At 41.2% G+C, this 22404-nt stretch overlaps 1 protein-coding gene across 1 annotated transcript; it reads left to right on the top strand.

Annotated features, from left to right (window-relative positions):
* Window positions 1–15690: 15690 nt before the first annotated feature.
* LYZ (lysozyme) lies at window positions 15691–21881 on the top strand. The gene is made up of 4 exons (XM_040491460.1): window positions 15691–15868; window positions 18096–18260; window positions 19765–19843; window positions 20939–21881. Exons 1-4 carry the CDS (start codon window positions 15733–15735, stop codon window positions 21003–21005), a joined length of 447 nt encoding a protein of 148 aa, XP_040347394.1. The 5' UTR covers window positions 15691–15732; the 3' UTR covers window positions 21006–21881.
* The last annotated feature ends 523 nt before the right edge of the window (window positions 21882–22404 follow it).

Raw genomic sequence — 22404 nt, 5'->3', positions numbered from 1 at the left:
TTTCCATAATTTGGCTATTGTTGAGAGTGCTGCTATGAACATTGGGGTACAAGTGCCCCTATGCATCAGTACTCCTGTGTCCCTTGGATAAATTCCTAGCAGTGCTATTGCTGGGTCATAGGGTAGGTCTATTTTTAATTTTCTGAGGAACCTCCACACTGCTTTCCAGAGCGGCTGCACCAATTTGCATTCCCACCAACAGTGCAAGAGGGTTCCCGTTTCTCCACATCCTCTCCAGCATCTATAGTCTCCTGATTTGTTCATTTTGGCCACTCTGACTGGCGTGAGGTGATACCTGAGTGTGGTTCTTTAGAGAAGTGTCTATTCATGTTTTCTGCCCATTTCTTCACTGGGTTATTTGCTTTTTGGGTGTGGGGTTTGGTGAGCTCTTTATAGATTTTGGATACTAGCCCTTTGTCCGATATGTCATTTGCAAATATCTTTTCCCATTCCGTTGGTTGCCTTTTCGTTTTGTTGGTTGTTTCCTTTGCTGTGCAGAAGCTTTTTATCTCCATAAGGTCCCAGTAATTCACTTTTGCTTTTAATTCCCTTGCCTTTGGGGATGTGTCGAGTAAGAGATTGCTACGGCTGAGGTCAGAGAGGTCTTTTCCTGCTTTCTCCTCTAAGGTTTTGATGGTTTCCTGTCGCACATCCAGGTCCTTTATCCATTTTGAGTTTATTTTTGTGAATGGTGTGAGAAAGTGGTCTAGTTTCAACCTTCTGCATGTTGCTGTCCAGTTCTCCCAGCACCATTTGTTAAAGAGACTGTCTTTTTTCCATTGGATGTTCTTTCCTGCTTTGTCAAAGATGAGTTGGCCATACGTTTGTGGGTCTAGTTCTGGGGTTTCTATTCTATTCCATTGGTCTATGTGTCTGTTTTTGTGCCAATACCATGCTGTCTTGATGATGACAGCTTTGTAGTAGAGGCTAAAGTCTGGGATTGTGATGCCTCCTGCTTTGGTCTTCTTCTTCAAAATTACTTTGGCTATTCGGGGCCTTTTGTGGTTCCATATGAATTTTAGGATTGCTTGTTCTAGTTTCGAGAAGAATGCTGGTGCAATTTTGATTGGGATTGCATTGAATGTGTAGATAGCTTTGGGTAGTATTGACATTTTGACAATATTGATTCTTCCAATCCATGAGCAGGGAATGTCTTTCCATTTCTTTAAATCTTCTTCAATTACCTTCATAAGCTTTCTATAGTTTTCAGCATACAGATCCTTTACATCTTTGGTTAGATTTATTCCTAGGTATTTTCTGCTTCTTGGTGCAATTGTGAATGGGATCAGTTTCTTTATTTGTCTTTCTGTTGCTTCATTGTTAGTGTATAAGAATGCAACTGATTTCTGTACATTGATTTTGTATCCTGCAACTTTGCTGAATTCATGTATCAGTTCTAGCAGACTTTTGGTGGAGTCTATCGGATTTTCCATGTATAATATCATGTCATCTGCAAAAAGCAAAAGCTTGACTTCATCTTTGCCTTTGATTTCCTTTTTGGATGCCTTTGATTTCCTTTTGTTGTCTGATTGCTGATGCTAGAACTTCCAGCACTATGTTAAACAACAGCGGTGAGAGTGGGCATCCCTGTCGTGTTCCTGATCTCAGGGAAAAAGCTCTCAGTTTTTCCCCGTTGAGGATGATGTTAGCTGTGGGCTTTTCATAAATGGCTTTTATGATCTTTAAGTATGTTCCTTCTATCCCGACTTTCTCAAGGGTTTTTATTAAGAAAGGGTGCTGGATTTTGTCAAAGGCCTTTTCTGCATCGATTGACAGGATCATATGGTTTTTCTCTTTTTTTTTGTTAATGTGATGTATCACGTTGATTGATTTGCGAATGTTGAACCAGCCCTGTATCCCAGGAATGAATCCCACTTGATCATGGTGAATAATTCTTTTTATATGCCGTTGAATTCGATTTGCTAGTATCTTATTGAGAATTTTGGCATCCATATTCATCAGGGATATTGGCCTGTAGTTCTCTTTTTTTACTGGGTCTCTGTCTGGTTTGGGAATCAAAGTAATACTGGCTTCATAGAATGAGTCTGGAAGTTTTCCTTCCCTTTCTATTTCTTGGAATAGCTTGAGAAGGATAGGTATTATCTCTGCTTTAAACGTCTGGTAGAACTCCCCTGGGAAGCCATCTGGTCCTGGACTCTTATTTGTTGGGAGATTTTTGATAACCGATTCAATTTCTTGTATATGTATATATACATAGTATATATGTATATGATCTATCTTGGAGAATGTTCCATGTGCACTCGAGAAGAAAGTATATTCTGTTGCTTTGGGATGCAGAGTTCTAAATATATCTGTCAAGTCCATCTGATCCAATGTCTCATTCAGGGCCCTTGTTTCTTTATTGACCGTGTGTCTAGATGATCTATCCATTTCTGTAAGTGGGGTGTTAAAGTCCCCTGCAATTACCACATTCTTATCAATAAGGTTGCTTGTGTTTATGAGTAATTGTTTTATATATTTGGGCGCTCCGGTATTCGGCACATAGACATTTATAATTGTTAGCTCTTCCTGATGGATAGACCCTGTCACTATTATATAATGTCCTTCTTCATCTCTTGTTATAGCCTTTAATTGAAAGTCTAGTTTGTCTGATAGAAGTATGGCTACTCCAGCTTTCTTTTGGCTTCCAGTAGCATGATAAATAGTTCTCCATCCCCTCACTCTCCATCTAAAGGTGTCCTCAGGTCTAAAATGAGTCTCTTGTAGACAGCAAATAGATGGGTCTTGTTTTTTTATCCATTCTAATACCCTATGTCTTTTGGTTGGCGCATTTAATCCATTTACATTCAGTGTTATTATAGAAAGATATGGGTTTAGAGTCATTGTGATGTCTGTATATTTTATGCTTGTAGTGATGTCTCTGGTACTTTGTCTCACAGGGTCCCCCTTAGGATCTCTTGTAGGGCTGGTTTAGTGGTGACAAATTCCTTCAGTTTTTGTTTGATTGGGAAGACCTTTATCTCTCCTTCTATTCTAAATGACAGACTTGCTGGATAAAGGATTCTCGGCTGCATATTTTTTCTGTCTAGCACACTGAAAATCTCGTGCCAATTCTTTCTGGCCTGCCAAGTTTCAAAAGAGAGATCAGTCACGAGTCTTATAGGTCTCCCTTTATATGTGAGGGCACGTTTACCCCTTGCTGCTTTCAGAATTTTCTCTATCCTTGTATTTTGCCAGTTTCACTATGATATGTTGTGCAGAAGATCGATTCAAGTTATGTCTGAAGGGAGTTCTCTGTGCCTCTTGGATTTCAATGCCTTTTTCCTTCCCCAGTTCAGGGAAGTTCTCAGCTATTATTTCTTCAAGTACCCCTTCAGCACCTTTCCCTCTCTCTTCCTCCTCTGGGATACCAATTATGCGTATATTATTTCTTTTTAGTGTATCACTTAGTTCTCTAATTTTCCCCTCATACTCCTGGATTTTTTTATCTTTTTCTCAGCTTCCTCTTTTTCCATAACTTTATCTTCTAGTTCACCTATTCTCTCCTCTGCCTCTTCAATCCGAGCCGTGGTGGTTTCCATTTTGTTATGCATTTCGTTTAAAGCGTTTTTCAGCTCCTCGTGACTGTTCCTTAGTCCCTTGATCTCTGTAGCAAGAGATTCTCTGCTGTCAGCTATACTGTTTTCAAGCCCAGCGATTAATTTTATGACTATTATTCTAAATTCACTTTCTGTGATATTATTTAAATCCTTTTTGATCAGCTCATTAGCTGTTGTTATTTCCTGGAGATTCTTTTGAGGGGAATTCTTCCGCTTGGTCATTTTGGATAGTCCCTGGCATGGTGAGGACCTGCAGGGCACTTCCCCTGTGCTGTGGTGTATAGCTGGAGTTGGTGGGCGGAGCCGCAGTCAGACCTGATGTCTGCCCCCAGCCCACCGCTGGGGCCACAGTCAGACTGGTGCGTGCCTTCTCTTCCCCTCTCCTAGGGGCGGGATTCACTGTGGGGTGGGGTGGCCTGTCTGGGCTACTTGCACACTGCCAGGCTTGTGATGCTGGGGATCTGGCGTCTTAGCTGGGGTGGGTAGGCAAGGTGCACAGGGGCAGGAGGGGCAGGCTTAGCTTGCTTCTCCTTAGGTGATCCACTTCAGGAGGGGCCCTGTGGCAGCAGGAGGGAGTCAGATCCGCTGCCGGAGGTTTGGCTCCGCAGAAGCGCAGAGTTGGGTGTTTGCGCGGAGCGAGCAAGTTCCCTGGCAGGAACTGGTTCTCTTTGGGATTTTGGCTGGGGGATGGGCAGGGGAGATGGCGCTGGCGAGCGCCTTTGTTCCCCACCAAACTGAGCTCTGTCGTCCGGGGGCTCAGCAGCTCTCCTTCCCTTTGTCCTCCAGCCTTCCCGCTTTCTGAGCAGAGCTGTTAACTTATGACCTTCCAGACGCTAAGTCGCGCTTGCTGTCGGAACACAGTCCGTCAGGCCCCTCCGCTTTTTGCAAGCCAGACTCGGGGGCTCTGCTTGGCCGGCGAGCCGCCCCTCCGCCCCGGCTCCCTCCCGCCAGTCCGTGGAGTGCGCACCGCCTCGCCGCCCTTCCTACCCTCTTCCGTGGGCCTCTCGTCTGCGCTTGGCTCCGGCGACTCCGTTCTGCTAATCCTCTGATGGTTTTCTGGGTTATTTAGGCAGGTGTAGGTGGAATCAAATGATCAGCAGGACGCACGGTGAGCCCAGCGTCCTCCTACGCCGCCATCTTCCCTCTCTCCTCTGTTCTCCATATTTAAGAGTTTCTTATGTTTTGTCCCCCTCCCTGTTTTTTATATTATTTTTGCTTCCCTTCCCTTCCCTTGTGATCATCTGTTCTGTGTCTTAAAGTCTTCATATGAGTGAAGTCATATATTTTCTTTCTCTGACTAATTTTGCTTAGAATACCCTCTAGTTCCATCCATGTAGTTACAAATAGCAAGATTTCATTCTTTTTGATTGCCAAGTAATCCTCCATTGTGTAAATATACCGCATCTTCTTTATCCATTCATTCATTGATGGACATTTGGGCTCTTTCCATACTTTGGCTATTGTTGATAGTGCCGCTATAAACATTGGGGTGCATGTGTCCTTTGAAACAGCACACCTGTATCCTTTGGATAGATACCTAGTAGTGCAATTCCTGGGACGTAGTGTAGTTCTATTTTTAATTTTTTGAGGAACCTCCATACTGTTTTCCAGAATGGCTGCACCAGTTTACATTCCCACCAACAATGCAAAAGAGAAACGCTTTGTGAGTATCCTCACCAACATCTGTTGTTGCCTGAGTTGTTAATGTTAACCATTCTAACAGGTGTGAGGTGTTATCTTATTGTGGTTTTGATTTGTATTTCCCTGATGATGAGTGATGTTGAGCATTTTTCGTGTGTCGCTTGGCCATCTGGGTGTCTTCCTTGGAGAAGTGTCTATTCATGTCTTTTGCCCATTTCTTCACTGGATTATTTGTTTTTTGTGTGCTGAGTTTGGTAAGTTCTTTATAGATTTTGGATACTAACCCTTTTTCTGATATGTCATTTGCAAACATCTTCTCCCATTCTGTCTGTTGCCTTTTAGTTTTGCTGATTGTTTCCTTCACTGTGCAGAGCTTTTTATTTTGATGAGGTCCCAGTAGTTCATTTTTGCTTTTGTTTCCCTTGCCTCTAGAGATGTGTTGAGTAAGAAGTTGCTGCAGCTAAAATCAAAGAGGTTTTTGCCTGCTTTCTTCTTGAGGATTTTGATGGCTTCCTGTCTTACATTGAGGTCTTTCATCCATTTTGAGTTTATTTTTGTGTATGGTGTAAGGAAGTGGTCCAGGTTCATTCTTCTGCATGTTGCTGTCCAGTTTTCCTAGTACCACTTGCTGAAGACACTGTTTTTATTCCATTGGATATTCTTTCCTGCTTTGTCAAAGATTAGTTGGCCATGTTTGTGGGTCCATTTCTGGGTTCTGTATTCTGTTCCATTGATCTGAGTGTCTGTTTTGTGCCACATATGTGTATATTTTTAAAGTAAAATAAAATGTTATCAATTTAATGACAATTGAATGAAATGAAATTTAATTAATCAAATTTAATGAAAAATTGCCCTAATCTTTCTCATTTAATACCCAACACCAGAGGTAATCTCTTTTTAACTTCTTTAGCTATTTCTTCTAGTATTTACTGCCATATATCTCAACAGTATGTTTATTCTACTATTGCTTGATTTTCAATCATAGACATTTTCTATTTTTCCACCAAGGAGGGTGAGGATTTAGGTCTCCCTCAACTCCTCCTGCCCTTGCTGTTCTTCTGTACAAGCATGCACAAACACTCACAGATGACCATAATACGTGAGTTACCATGCTTACGTTTTTGGTTTTATTGGTATTAATAATTACCTTATTTTTCTGGTTGCTTAGTTTTTCCTGTACTTATTCATGTATTATTTCATTACCCAAAGTCTCCGCCAGGGTTGTCAAACTCCCTTCAATAGGTTCAGACATTCCAAGCCATCTCTAAGTTTGTTTTTTCCCCCTGGAGTCCACACTCCTGGAGCCCTTTACCCTCTTGCTATAATCTGAATTGGCTTCTCTTTAACCTATGGGAAAGCCGTCAATGTTGTACAATACTTCTTCTTTTGTCTTGGTGATCTTTTTCACTTCTCTCCTGTATTAGATCCCTGTTTCCTAGATCCTACACCATCTTTTTTTGCTTGTTTGTTTAAAGATTTTGAGTACTCTCTACACCCAACATGGGGCTTCAACTCACAACCCTGAGATCCAGAGTCACATGCTCCACCAACTAAGCCAGCCAGGCACCCTCATTTGCTTTGAAAATAGAACATGTCCTTCAGAGACTTCCTGATAAAGGGTGCAGGGAAGTGAAATTTTATTGTCCTTACACATCTGAGAATGTTTTTTTTTTCCTCCTCTCACACTAGATAGTTAGACGGTATATAGGACTGTGGGTTGAAGATTACTATCTGTAAGTCTTAAGATTTTGTTTTTTCCCCGTTGTTCTGAAATTTCATGATGATGTGCATTGATATACATTTTATTCCACACCATTATGCCAGGCACTTGGTTGCCTTTTGATCTGGAAATCTGTGTCCTTCAGTTTTGCATGTTTATTTTGAATTTTTTCATCTGTAATTCCCTTTAAGAATTTCCATTTATTGGATGTTTGATTTCTTTGTTCTCTAATTCTCATTGTTTCTCTCCTGTTTTTCATCTCTGTCTTTTTATCTATTTCTGGGACTGTTTCTCAAATTTATCTCTTGATTCTTCTATAAAGTGTTTTACTAATGTGGTCATATTTTTAAATCTCAAGAGCTCCTTGTTAAATTCTGATTATTTATTATAGTATACTTCCTTATTACATAGATGTGATTTTTTTACTTCTCAGATATATTCATTGTAATTTATATTTTATTTTCTTTTGCCTCTGTTTCCTCTGAGTTCCTCTTCTCCAAGTGTTTATTATTTATTTTTTTAGTTTTTGAGAGAGACAGAGAGTGAGTGTGAGCCGGGGAGGGGCAGAGAAAGGAGGAGAGAGAATCCCAAGAAGGTTCTGCACTGTCACCACAGAGCCCGATGCAGGGCTCAATCTTACCATCTGTGAGATAGATCATGACCTGAGCTGAAATCATGAACCAGACACTAACTGACTGAGCCACCCAGGCGCCCTAAGACTCCATCTTTACGTAATCAAAGACCTGATAAAGAACATGAAGCACAGGCAGTTATTAATAAGATACTGAGTCCTTATTTTCCAGGCAAGTTATTTATCTGGTAAAGAAAAATCTTTTACAATAATCCAAGAAAAATTTCTCCTTTCAATAGAGAGAAAATTAAATTCCAGTTTTGTATAGGCACACTATTGCTATTAAAGCTCACTTTTAAAGCCCTTAAAATAAATTCATTCAATTTCAGCAGCAGCTTGACCACACAAGATAACAATTCCTCCTTTCTTCCCTTCCTCCCTTTCCTAGTGCTTCTCTCTCTTTTCCTAACTTTCTATGTCCATTTAGGTTTTGTCTTTTGGTTTTTTTTTCTAGTCTAAAATAACATTTAAATAACCTCTGAATTAGGACAAATTACTCTACTTTCCCCTTAACAAAAATTCATTCTCATACCTCATACCTTTCCCTACCAAAAACACATTTTACTGTCCCTGTATGCTTTGCCTAAAGTTTTTTTTCTTTACCCTTATTATTTCTACATGTAGGTTTCATTTACATATATTCATTAGAATTCTTAACCTTTAGAAAACAATTTCCAATGAAAGCCAAGAAGTAAGCAATTGTGAACTGTTACATACTAACATTGTGAGATTAGCATATTTATGATTATATCATTTTGTAATTTCTACACATGCATTTTCATAGTATAACTTGTTGATGTGGCAAAAAAGAACATGTTAACAGATCCAAATATCTTTAGTTCCTCAAAGAAACTAAAAAGTTACAAAAACTTACACACGTAGCTTTTTCTGCCATGTTGGCATACATTAAGCAAATCATTTTTATTGTACCTTTTGTTCTTAGGTTGAATTTACAATTTTATAATCTCAAGTATCTAGTAGAGATAACAGAAGCTAATTTGACTAGTCTTAATTTATGTAAGTGCTTACATTTTCTTCAAGCCAATTAATAGAGCTTTTCTACAAGTCAGTTTTTAGGGATACCATCCAGATGGGAAAACATACCGCATCTATATAACATACATACATTGCTACACATAAACATCCAGACAGATAAAACAGAAGTCTTATGGCTTTTATTTAAATATTTTATGAAATTTTTAAATTTTATATCAAGTACAATAATACAAAACTTGTATTACAAACTTCTTTTTTTTCCCAACGTTTTTTATTTATTTTTGGGACAGAGAGAGACAGAGCATGAACGGGGGAGGGGAAGAGAGAGAGAGGGAGACACAGAATTGGAAACAGGCTCCAGGCTCCGAGCCATCAGCCCAGAGCCCGACGCGGGGCTCGAACTCACGGACCGCGAGATGGTGACCTGGCTGAAGTCGGACGCTCAACCGACTGCGCCACCCAGGCGCCCCTGCAAACTTCTAAAAGAACCGTTAGATCTAAATGGTGATTCTGGCAGATGGGACAAGTTAAGCTTACCCATTTAGATGGCTACAGCTTTTACCAATATTTGTGGAGAAAACTTTGAAGGTTTTTGTTTTCTTTAGTAGATAATCCTGTGGAGGCTGCAGACTAAATTTTGGGCAAGGGAGCCTGTGAAATATCAAGTAGCAGTTTGTTTTTTAAAAACCTGTTTTTTCCAGTTTTGGGAGTTACTTTAGCCAACAGTTTTCTCCTTGGATACTTACAGTTCTAAGACATGGTAAGATTAATATTTCCAAGGGACTGAGAAAGGATAGAGGGTTTATCTAAGAAGGAACTCAAGGGCATATTTGCTTGTTATCAAAAATCAAAGACGAACAGGCAGGCCACAGACTGGACAAAGATCATTTCAGAGCTTATGTCTAACAAAGGACTTGCATCCAGAATATATGAAGTACATCTAGAACTCAATAATAAAAAGAAAACCCAATTTTTTAAAGTGGAGGGGGCATAGAAAATAAAGATTAAATGTCGTGTGGGATCCTAGAAGAACCTGGAACAGAAAAGGGACAATAATAGGGAAACTGATGTATTTGAATAGTTTATAGTTTAGCTAAGCAAAAAAGAAAAAAAAAATCAAGGGTAATTACTGTTAGGCTCAGGCGTAAGTCAGGGTAAAGATAGGAGTCAGAGGCTAAAAAATTTTAGCAGTCAAAGGCTTTATTTGGGAACTAAGGTCTCGGGCGAGGTTCTGTGACTCAGGGAGAGAGAGAGAGAGAGAGGAGTCAGGGAAGTGGCGCCCAGGTGTGGTGGGGTGGGGTTTTTAAGCTGCAGGGGTTCCCGGTTTAGGTCGGGTTGGGCCTTTTTCGTGTCAAGTCGTGCTGTCGCTTGGTGATTGGTTGACCTCCAATTCGTTCTGGCACGCTACTAGGGGCTTTTCGTTGGGTTGCGCTGGCAAGATGGCTGTCCCCTCTACTGTGGTTCCAAGGACATCCTAACATTCCAATCTCTTATTGGTGATAATGGGCGACGGATCTGATCTGGCTGCTTCCTGCGGGTGTAAGGGCGACGTCATGGTATGTGGGGTCTGAGTTGGAATGCGGGAATATGGCCAGACCACCATCTGGTGAAATGCAACCTGGGAAACTTCATGAATTCATTTTCATACAAAACGGAGAAAACAAGGTAAGAGCATAAGTATTATACAGATAGCAACTAGTGGGGTGACTATGGGGAGGAGCCAAGTTAGGAGGGGTGATTGCCACCAGGAGGTTAGGAGGTCTGAGGATCCTGGGCGGGCGGATAGAGTTTTTTGGATTTCCTTTAGGTGTTCTATATTGGTTTCAACTAAGCCTGATTCAATGAGGTAGTAGCAACATTCCTCCCTCAGGAACAGGCATGTTCCCCCTTTTTCTGCTGTCAGGAGATCTAGGGCTCGTCGGTTTTGTAGAGTGACCTGTGCTAGGGAGTTGATCTGCCTTTGTAAGGCGGATAGGGAGGTTGCTGAGGCTTCTAATTTATTGAGGATGTCTCGGCCCAACAGGGGGACAGGGCAGGAGGGGATGACTAGGAAGGAGTGGGACAAGTGGAAGCCATCCAGGCAGCAGGTGAGTACCGGTGTACATGGGGGATTGGAGGGGGTGTCATTTATGCCCATGACCGAAACGGAGGACGGCGTGGTGGGGCCTGAATAGCTCGGCAGGACGGAATAGGTAGCCCCCGAGTCCAACAGAAAGGAGATGGACTTACCCGCTACCTGGAGTTTTACCCTGGGCTCGGTGTGGGTCACCGGAGTTACTGAGTCTGGGCCTCGTCAGCCATCATCCTCCATCTCCAGCAGTTGGAAGGCAGAGTCCAATCAGGGTGAAGCCTCACCACGTGGGGGTGTTGCGAGTCTGTCGTCCCCTAGGTTAGGACAATCGGATTCCCAGTGGCCCATTTTCTGGCACAATGGGCATGGACTGGTAGGCTTTTTGGGATGGGGACACTGACGAGACCCATGGCCTTCTTGGCCACATTTAAAGCATGGCCCCGGAGGGAGCCGTGGTCTGGAGGGCTTTATTGTGGCTGGCCTCAGGGCAGCTACCAAGGCTTGGGTCTGTAATTGTACCTTTTGTTGGAGACGGGCCTATCGCCATTGTTCTTGAGCTTCCTCTCGGCCATTAAAAACTTTAAAAGCCATCTTTACCAGGTCGGCCATAGGGGTTTGAGGACCATCTTCGGCCTTTTTTAGTTTTTTTTGAATATCAGGGGCTGATTGGGAAATAAAATAGGTGGCCACTACTGTGGCCCCGGCAGGGGTGGTAGGGTCTAGTCTGGTATACTGGGTAAGTGCCTCTGTGAACCGGCTAAGGAAGGCTGAGGGGTTTTCATTGGGGTCCTGTTTTATTTCTTGAACTGATTTGTTCGAGGTTGCCCTCATGCCTGCTAGTAGGCACTGGATCATCTGGTCCTGGCGCTGGTGACCATTGCCTGCATGTTGGTAGTTCCAATCGGGGTCGGCCGCTGGGACAGCATCGGCCCCTACAGGCATAGTGGGGTCGGTCATGTGGGTTTGGTCTGCATGTTCCCTGGCTGTGGCCTGGATGTGCTCCCTCTCCTCAGGGGTGAGGCTAGAGGTGAGGATTACATGGATATCATGCCATGTGAGACTGTAGGCTTGGGCAAGGTATTGGAATTCTTTAATGTATTGGGTGGGGTCAGCCGAGAATGACCCTAGCCGCTTTTTGATGGCAGATAAGTCTTGGAGGGAGAAGGGGATGTGAACGCGAACCAGGCCTTCAGGTCCTGCCACCTCACGGAGAGGTAAGATGGCCGCTGGGTTCTGTTCGCTGGGAGGGGCCTGAGCACGAGTTTGGGATGATATGGGAGGCGAGGTGGGGACGGCTGGGGGTTGGGAGTACAGAAGGGGGCGAGGACAGGTGAGCAGTGTGGCTAGATCCTCTAATGGGTCGAAGATCAGGGAAGTTGGTGAGGTGGGGTTGTCGGGGGGGTTGTGGGTGGGCAAGGAGCATGCATGCAGAGGGGCAGGAGGAACATAGGTTGGGGCGAGACCTGAGGTCCCAAAAGACCATGACGTAGGGTATTTCTCCCCATTTTCCCAGCCAATGGCAGAAATTGTCCAGATCGGTTAAGATTTGGTATTGTAAAGACCCCTCAGGTGGCCATTGAGAATCATTATCTAATTTGTACTGAGGCCAGACTACAGTGCAAAGATGGATGAGTCGGTTACGACGAAGTTTGTCTTGTAAGCCCAGGAGCCGGAAGTTTTTTAATAGACATTGGAGGAGGGGTAAGAGATCGAGGTGGTTTAGACTCGTTACTCCCCATTGGCGTGGCAGGGCGAGGTGTCCCTTGCGCTGCAATAAGAGGCCTACTGGCGTGCGGGCCTTTCAGCGTGCGGGCCTTGCGGCATGCCGAGGAAAGGAGACTGACTTGCGAGACGTCTCTCGTGGGTGTCAGCCGTAGTTGGAGGAGGGAAGGAGGGGTCTGTCCTACTTACCGGCTCCTGTAGGCGCTTGGGAGTAGGGTGGTTGGTGTCTGGCTTGGCGAGGAGGGAGCTCAGCCAAGGGAGGCGAGCTACTACCTCCCCACCGGGTTTCGGCACCAAATGTTAGGGTCAGGCGTAAAGCAGGGTAAAGATAAGAGTCAGAGGCTAAAATATTTTAGCAGTCAAAGGCTTTATTTGGGAACTAAGGTCTCGGATGAGGTTCCATGACTCAGGGAGAGAGAGAGAGGAGTCAGGAAAGTTGTGCCCAGGTGTGGTGGGGTGGGGTTTTCAAGCTGTAGCGGTTCTGGGTTTAGGTCCAGGTGGGCCTTTTTCGTGGCAGGTCGTGCTGTCGCTCAGTGATTGGTTGACCTCCGATTCGTTCTGGCAACTTTTCATTGGGTTGCGCTGGCAAGATGGCCGTCCCCTCTACTGTGGTTCCAAGGACATCCTAACAATTACTACGAAGCTTTTTGTTTTTGTTTTTGTTTTTAAGGGTAGGGGCAGTCTGATGAATTTTTTTGCCTGCAGCAGAAGCCAAAAATATGGGAAGGCCTAGACTTTGTGGGATTTGCTTACCGAGTAAGGGACAATAAGTCAAGCCTTCTTGTGCCTTTTCTGTGCTTTTGTCAAAGCTAGTTCCCGGCTATCAGTATTTTCATCTTTCACGCCTGCTTGAGTGTCCTTTGCAGTTCTTAGCACTTGTTCTGAGTCTGATCTCTACTTCCTAATCTAGTTAAGGAAGTTTGTGAAGTTTTTTTCCCCTCACACTAGCCATGTATCTTCTATAACTGTTCTTTCTTTTCTCTCCTTCCTTCCTTCCTTCCTTCCTTCCTTCCTTCCTTCCTCCCTCTCTTTCTTTTTTTTTTTTAATTTTTTTTTCAATGTTTTTATTTATTTTTGGGACAGAGAGAGACAGAGCATGAACGGGGGAGGGGCAGAGAGAGAGGGAGACACAGAATCGGAAACAGGCTCCAGGCTCCGAGCCATCAGCCCAGAGCCTGACGCGGGGCTCGAACTCACGGACTGCGAGATTGTGACCTGGCTGAAGCCGGACGCTTTACCGACTGCGCCACCCAGGAGCCCCTCCTTTCTCTCTTTCTTATCTGATCTTCCTATAAGTACCAACAGGGCATTTGTTTAGGATGAGAGCTCTCTTAAAAATCCTTTAGATGTAAAAGTCCAAATTTTCAAAGGTATACCTACTTCAACTATGATTCCAAACCAATAAGCCTTTTTATGGCTTAAAATCAATAAGCCTTTTATGGCAAACCATGGACACAGGGGTGTCCTCAAAGAGAATGCCAAGGATATAGCTCTCTCAAGATGCAGAACCACTCCAAAGATAGTATAAGAAAGCAAAGACCTTCCTTGTCACAGGTGGTAAAGAAAGTTCTGTTTCCCACAAAGTGAGACACTTTAATTCACAGATCCACTAATCTATGTTTCCTGAAAGGTGGTACCAGAATGGGAATTTTCCCAGCACAAACAAGGGAATGAAAACAGAGATGGTAATAGCACGCTAGCCTGCTGGCTGGCTGCCTAATGCAAGCCCAACAGCCTGCACAACCCCACCTCCCCAAGTGCCAGAGACCAGAGAGAATATTCTCACTAGTTACAGATCCAAGTTCTTAGTAATAAAACAAGACAAAAGAAGATTCTCATGATTTTCATCATGACAAATAACACAAAAGTCAGGCAATGCAAACATGAAAACTTCTGGGAGGCTAAGAATCCATAACCTATAGGAACCCCAAACCTAATTCATGATTCAAGATCTATTTTACCAAAGTTATTCTCCTGCCATTATGAGCTTAGAAAGGAAAGGACAAAGAGAAATGTTTGTATTCCTCTCTTTACTGGGTACTAGAGTCAGAGATCTGGGAGACTGACGTGGTAAGGATTCTTACCTTCTGTTGGTCTGTTGTTTGTTCCCTCATAGCTGCACTGCAGTCTCTAGGGATAGTAGAATGATCCAGCTTTCTACTGTGCCATCCTCATCAGCAGAAGCTGTACCAGAGGAGAAAAATCATTTTCCTCCTACTCTTTTAGGGTTTCGGCTGGGGCTCTGTAACAAAAGACAGACTAGCAAGAGAAAAACAAGTAAGTTTATTAACATGTGTATCTCATGTGTATTTGGGAGAAATGCACGGATGATGCTAACACAAGGAGGTGGCTAGAATTTGGGCTTACATAGTATCTTCACCAAAGAATGATACATTTTTAGAAGAGTGACAAAACAGAGGAAAAGAGGTTTAGGCTTCCGAGGGCAGCAAACTGTGGGAAGATAAATATTTAGTGGCCACTGGAAGATAATAGCTAGTCGGTAAAATGTGTTCTGTGGAGTCCTCTGGGGCTGTCTTGTAGGGTTGTCAGTGATTAACTTCTGTACAAATTTAGGTTCTGTTTTCAGGCATATAGTCGGAGGGCAGAGAGCTTTCTTGGATCTGCTTCTCAATTGCTTTCAGTTCAAAATAATCTTTATGCCAAAGGGGAAGGTTTTTAGGTGGCATAGTCTGTTACCTGTCTTTAGGTTTGATTATAAAGTCCCCTTGCTATATAATGATCCCTTATGTTCTAACATCAAAATGTGAGATAAGGCATTGTCAAAAAGTTAGAAAATTGTTCACATGAGGCTTATTTGTAATAGGAAAACATAAATTTATAAGCAAAAAAATGTATCACAGCGACAAAAAATGTAGAGTGGGAATATGGCTGAGCAATATGGTATCATGCTACATACCCATTAAAAACGATCGGTAACGTACTGTGTGCTTTGGGGGAAATTGTGTATAAAATAATTATAAGTGAAAAAGATGAAGACAACATAGTGAAGGCAAAATAAAAAATTGGACCCCATTTTCAGTTGTGTAACATGGTCGTTCAGGTTATTTTTCTTTATAGTTGCTCAAATTCATAATAAAATAGGAGACGATTCCTGCTTTGGAAACAGCCCTACTTCCCCATGCTTCCTGAGCCAAGTCTTTAATGCCATTTCATCATTTTCCTGTAGGTTAATTCTTAGGACATCAGAATATGTCTCTTCAAATATCAAAAAAAAACTTTTAAAGTCAGTGAACCAATAAACAGTTCCTGTTTTTCCCATCTCTCAAAGGGTGGAGCCCCCAAAGGACTAGGAGAAGAAGGAAGTTAAAAGGTGTTAAATACTGAGGCCAGCTTGCCCTGGTCAGCCTAGAGATCTGGCTTCCTAGTCAACATGAAGGCTCTCCTTTTTCTGGGGCTTCTCCTCCTGTCCGTCACCGTCCAGGGCAAGATCTTTCAAAGATGTGAGCTGGCCAAAACTCTGAAAAGACTTGGGATGGATGGCTTTAAAGGTGTCAGCCTGGCGACCTGTAAGTTTACTCTCCATACGTGCAAGTACTTAGCCGAGTGTGGAATAGCCAGAGGATGAGTAATAAGAAAGAGGCTTTGAATGAATGGACTTCTTTTATTTCTTTGAGGTTCTGTGTGCTTACAATTGTTACAAATATCAACTCGTGTCTTTTGAATCAGATATGCCAGAAGAAGGAATGAGGGCATGAGAGAGCAAAATTCTATGCCATTCTAAGTACACCAGGACCCACTGCACTCTTCGAGTGCAGCTGAATTTGCCAGTTGCCTCAGGTTTAGTGGCAGATGAAGTCTGACTAAAAGATACATTTGAGTGCCTGGAATATGTATCAAGTCCTTTCTACTTGACTCCAGGTATTTCCTGTTTGGAACTTGGTTCCAAAAAAAATGAGCCTAGAGTAATGAGTATTTTCTGCTTTTTAAATTTCCCTGCCATGACATGGGATTTTTAACAGCAAAGTTTTAAAAACCTATGTTGAACTCTCAGTGCAGTTCCCCTCAATTACTGTGTGTGTAAGGATCCCTGAAATGCAGCTTGAAATCCCGTTTTACTATTCTCACTATAGTCGATTAACTATTTTTCATTTTCTTCCACATAATTCGAGATATGTCCAAGTAAAAGTTATTTTATATTTGAGTCCATATTTGTCAATGTGATCACTATATTTTTCAGGTTGAATTCAAACATTTCCTCTCAATAACTGTTTAAAAATTTTTTAATGTTTATTTTTTTGAGAGAGAGAGCGCAAGCAGGGGAGGGGCAGAGAGGTGGAGAGAGGATCGGAAGCGGACCCTGTACTGACAGCAGCAAGCCTGACCTGGGGCTCAAACTCACCTGAGCAGAAGTTGGACGCTCAACTGACCGAGCCACCAAGGCGCTCCAATAACTTTTTTTTTTTTAATTTTTTTTTCAACGTTTATTTATTTTTGGGACAGAGAGAGACAGTGCATGAACGGGGGAGGGGCAGAGAGAGAGGGAGACACAGAATCGGAAACAGGCTCCAGGCTCTGAGCCATCAGCCCAGAGCCTGACGCGGGGCTGGAACTCACGGACCGCGAGATCGTGACCTGGCTGAAGTCGGATGCTTAACCGACTGGCCACCCAGGCGCCCCCCAATAACTATTTTTGAATGAATGAGTGGATGGATAGATGAAAAAGTCTTTCCTATTTATATGTCTTGGGTTTTTTTTTTTTTAATGTTTATTCATTTTTGAGAGAGGGAGAGAGAGAGAGAGAGAGAGATGAGCGGGGGAGGGGAAGACAGAGAGAGGGAGACAGAATCCAAAGCAGGCTGCAGGCTCCCAGCTGTCAACACAGAGCCTGATGAGGGGCTCTAACTCATGAATGGTGAGATCATGACCTGGGCCAAAGTCGGATGATTTGACTGAGCCACCCAGGCGCCCCTATATCTCTTGTTTACCAGATTCTAATTTGATAACCAAATTCACCTTTAGGTATCTTAAGAAAATTTATTTCTCCCAGAAAATTCTTAGTTTTTCTGATAAAAAGCGTTTTTCCATCAGCGTACATATCTGCTATTAATTTTAAAATTCACTTAACAACTCTGTTGATTTTCCTATTCTAGGCTAAATCTTGCCTGCAAGATGGGAGCAGGGGAAGGGTAATAACAATGGAAGAAACAGCTATTTTAATATTTTGAAAGTATGCTATCTTGTTCATTAGCATTACAAAATGATTTGCTAACAAAAGGATTCTCACTAAAGTGTTGAAATATTTTTGGGGATGCCTGGCTGGTTCAGTCAGTGGAACATGCAACTCTTGATCTCAGGGTTTTAAATTCAAGCCCCATTTTGGATGTAGAGATTACTTTAAAAAATAAAATCTTAGGGGCACCCGTATTGGTTAAGTGGCCGACTTCAGCTCAGGTCATGATCTCATGGTTCGCGTGTTCAAGCCCCATGTCAGGCTCTGTGCTGACAGCTCAGAGCCTGGAGCCTGCTTCAAATTCTGTGTGTGTCTCTCTCTCTTCGCCTCCCCCACTTGTGCTCTGTCCTCTCTGTCTCTCAAAAATAAATAAACGTTAAAAAAATTTTTAATAATAAAATAAAATCTTAAATATAGATGTATATATATATTTACAAGTAAAACACACCTTTATACTTATAAAGTAAGTCATTAACAATAGAATAGCAAATTAGAACTGATTATGGTATGACAAATAAATCAGGTGGTATTGATATTTATAACTAAAAATAAGTTTTTTTCAGGGATGTGTGTGGCCAAATGGGAAAGTGATTATAACACAAGGGCTACAAACTACAATCCTAAAAGCCGAAGCACTGATTATGGGATATTTCAGATTAATAGCCGTTACTGGTGTAATGATGGCAAAACCCCCCATGCAGAAAATGCCTGTCATGTATCCTGCAGCGGTAAGACATGATGATATTTGATTGATGGCACAGGACTCATCTGGCTATATTTACAAGAACAGAGATTCAATACAAATGAAAAATCTTGAAAGATTCATCAGCGACCTAGAAAAACTCTATTTCAATATCTAGAAATGCTTTATTATCTTTCTCATAATTCCCTAAGAAATTAAAGAGCTCATTATATCATAAAAAGTTGATGTTTTCTAATATATGCAAGTTTCTGAAATGATCTATTAATTTATTATAAATGGATTTATTAATGTTTGTCAAAAAGAATGTCATTTCTCCCACTCTCTTTGGGGAGGTTTAGGGATAATTTGGTTGTGTGGCCCTTTTTTAAAAATTGTTTTTACTTTTTATTTTGAAATGTCCTAAATACATAGAAATTTAGAGTAGAATACATAGAAATTTAGAAATACATAGAAATTTAGACTCATCACTTACATATAACATATAACTTGCACCTTCAGAAAATACAGTTCCTATATAATTATTGTTATACCTAACAAGCTGATTAATGGATTTGTTTAATTAGGGTGAAACAAATTTTCTATTGAACTCATATAAAAAATAGAAATAAATGTGGAATCTTTAGTGCACAAAAATATTGGAGAAATATAGTAAAATTGATACTGTTAATTTTAAATGTTAAAATTCCTAATAGACAAGATTCATCTCAGAATACATTTTTTATCCAGATAATTTATTTTTGATTTATTTTTAAAAATATATTATATAACATATGTGCTCATTGAATACAAATTTTTACTACCCAGAGATTTATGACCACTGGTAACTTCTAGTATATATTCTTCCACAAAATGTATCAATCATGTATATGAATTACAAAGCTATATCATTCACAAATGAACCTACACACAAACATGTAAACAATGTGGGTATTACGAAAAATGAAGTTGTACTACATATACTCCCTACGACTTGCTCTTTATCACACAAAATTATGTCAATAAATACAAAGCTGTATTCTTTTTCAAGGATGAAAAGAATTCCACAAATTAATGTTCCATACCTTATTGGTCCAACTCTTATTGGTAAGCCCTTAGGTTCCTCTGCTTTTTCCCCTTTATTAAATGCCATGAACATCTTGCGCCTATATCTCCAGGTGCATTTTTATTATTTCTTTAGGATAGATTTCTGGTAGTAGAACTGCTGATTAAAAAGTTGCTAGTCTCTGTTTGGTTTTTTTATTTGTTTGTTGTGTTTTTTTACAGTCCCTACTTAAAAAGACAACCTTCTATTGCATTAGTTAATTCCAGAGCTTCCAATGACTTTGGTAAATGAGAAACAGAATGCTTTATCTCATGCCAAATGGGATGGAATGAAACAAAAATTTCCCCCAACATTCACAGATAAATGGACTCTTGGAATATTACTTTAATGTTCTTTCCTCAGCCTAAGAGAATAATGCTGGCTATATCTAAGCTTACAATGAAATTTCTCTGGAAGTTGTTCTCATTCCTCACCATCTCTTTTTCAGAGTTGCTGCAAGATAACATCAGTCAAGCTGTAAAATGTGCAAAGAGGGTTGTCAGTGATCCACAAGGCATTAAAGCATGGTACGTTTAAGCATTAGTGGGGAAAGCTACTTTGCCCTAGGGTTAAGAGAAAAGTGAGAGAGGGGTGGCTCATTGGGTTAAGCGTCCGACTTCCACTCAGGTCATGATCTCGCAGTCTGTGAGTTCAAGCGCCCCCGTCGGTCTCTGTGCTGGCAGCTCAGAGCCTGGAGCCTGCTGTGGATTCTGTCTCCCTCTCTCTCTGCCCCTCTCCCATTTGCACTCTGTCTCTCTCTCTCTCAAAATAAATAAACATTTAAAAAAATTTTTAAAAAAAAGGGGGCACCTGGGTGGCTCAGTTGAGCGTCTGACTTCGGCTCAGGTCATGACCTCACAGTCTGTGGGTTGGAGCCCCGAGTCAGGCTCTGTGCTGACAGCTCAGAGCCTGGAGCCTGCCTCCGATCCTGTGTCTCCCTCTCTCTCCACCCCTCCCCCACTCTCACTTTGTCTCACTCTGTCTCTCAAAAATAAATAAATGTAAAAAAATAAAGATTAAAATTAAAATTAAAAAAAAGAGAAATGAGAGAGGATTTTCAAAGACCAAAGTATGCTACTGAGAAGTGAACATTGCAGCTCTAGAGTTACGCTAAACAAGGAGTTACCTAGAAACAATCTACTTCCTCTGATTTAGAATCTTACTCAGGAATCACTAAATTCTACTCCTGAAACCAGTATTACACTATATGTTAACTATCTAGAATTTAAATACAAACTTACAAATATAGAATCTTACTCTTTTACTCTTCAATTTATTTTAGAGGATTTCTAGAGTTTTTACGATTCTCAACACTCTATCAGTTCCTTGTCATATCTTGAAACTACTTTTGGAGTTAAGTGAATGTGGAAAACACTTTGCAGGTGCTATTGCAGAATGCATTTATCAATGTTTATGTTCAGCATTCTGTGTTCTAGTGAGGGCTTCGGGGGAGGCGATATACTTGGTGTACATCTCTCCATTTGATAAATAGCAATATCTGTCTGTAGCCTGTTGTCCATTTAGTGGTAAAACATTCTGTTCTCCCAGAGGATTTGAAGTATGTGTATTACAATGAAGATGTGTTTTAACCTTATCACCATTTATTTCACCATTCTCTACAGGGTGGCGTGGAAAACACACTGTCGAAACAAAGATGTCTCTCAGTATGTTCGGAACTGTGGAGTGTAACTGTTGGAGTTTTCCTTCTTCAGCTCATTCTAGGTCTTTTTCCTTTAAGGGAGTAGTGATTGAGTGAAAGGTCACACTACTATTCTTTCAAACAATAACATTTTTACAGATGCAGGAGCAAAATATGGTCTTTATTCTAAAAGGCTTGTTTACAAACGTGTTTATTATTTGATAGTCATCCTGTAACATTTTTCAGTTTGCTAATAGAAATAATGCTGGTGAAAGCTTATCTAAAATCTTGCCTATCAAATACATCTCCAGTACATTCAGTTCTTAAAGAAATAACCCAGACTTAATCTTTATTACTCCCCAGTAGTTTATAAAAATGTAACAGAAGATTGTCTTACAACAAATTGATCATAGGCAAAATTCTAGCTTCATAGGCATCTGATGCCTTCATCTGTTCAGGCATCTCCAAAAACAGTAAAAACAAAAACAAAATACACACGCACACACACAGAAAAATAACAAAAACAAACCAAACCAAAACACTCTGTTGGACAATATCAAGTAAAAATGCTAAATGACAAAAATGAAAACAGCCTGAATTAGGGATTTTGCTTTTCTAAAGTGTGACCTTGGTTTAAATGTTTTCTCAGAAATGTTGCTTTCATACTCCTTTAAAAATAAATTAACAATTTATGTGTCAATCTATTTTAGCCCTTTGAAGAATTCTTCTGTTCACTTTTCTGATTATGAAGGAATATAAAGGACTAGATGAGTTGTTGCTGTTCTTTAATTTTATTAACTTAGATTCATGCAGAATGAATAAATCCTGAAATAATTGCTGATTAACCACAAATGTGAAATTATGCATGCTGTAAAAAAAATACAAACATTATCATTAAAGGCCTTGTCTGTCTTTGTTTAGACCCATCTAGTGTCTCTGAAGAAAAAATATATGTATTAAAAATATATATATTTGGCACTCTTAATATATCCTATGTCTTCACCTGTACCCAAATAGCTAGATATTGCTGGAGAAAAACCCACAAGCATTCTGATAGATCTCACTATCATAACCACAAATCTGACATGGACCCTCAGTCTGCATGACCATCTTACTGACTTCTCTGCACTCCTATGGTGGTGTTCCCACTCTCCAAAATGACTATTTTACTTCTCTTCCTCCCTTCAAAGACTCAGCATACACACCCAACCACCCATCTTCCACTCTCTCTCGTCAGTATATCACCTGCCCTCACATGACACTGAGAAAATAGAAGCAACCTCATACGAAATTCTCTCCTCCTTGCCACCATGACAGTGGTCACACCTTACCTCTCTTCCTCTGCTCCCGCCAATAACTGTCTGCACATGCAATCTCGGATTGAATCCCTCTCACTACTCCAAGTTAACTGAGTGTTTCCTGCATCCTGAGTTTCTCCCTCCTTGCTGG

Source organism: Herpailurus yagouaroundi, unplaced genomic scaffold, assembly GCF_014898765.1.
Source record: "Herpailurus yagouaroundi ecotype Mexico unplaced genomic scaffold, PumYag 182, whole genome shotgun sequence".
NCBI classification, from domain to species: Eukaryota; Metazoa; Chordata; class Mammalia; order Carnivora; family Felidae; genus Herpailurus; species Herpailurus yagouaroundi.
Note: the sequence above shows the minus strand (reverse complement) of the source record. Positions and strands in the feature narration are given on the sequence as shown.

Coding starts and splice junctions, on each gene's coding strand:
- LYZ (XM_040491460.1), top strand. CDS start 15,733: ATGAAGGCTCTCCTTTTTCTGGGGCTTCTCCTCCTGTCCGTCACCGTC. Junction 15,869..18,095: donor AGGTGTCAGCCTGGCGACCT/GTAAGTTTACTC, acceptor AGTTTTTTTCAG/GGATGTGTGTGGCCAAATGG. Junction 19,844..20,938: donor CCACAAGGCATTAAAGCATG/GTACGTTTAAGC, acceptor CATTCTCTACAG/GGTGGCGTGGAAAACACACT.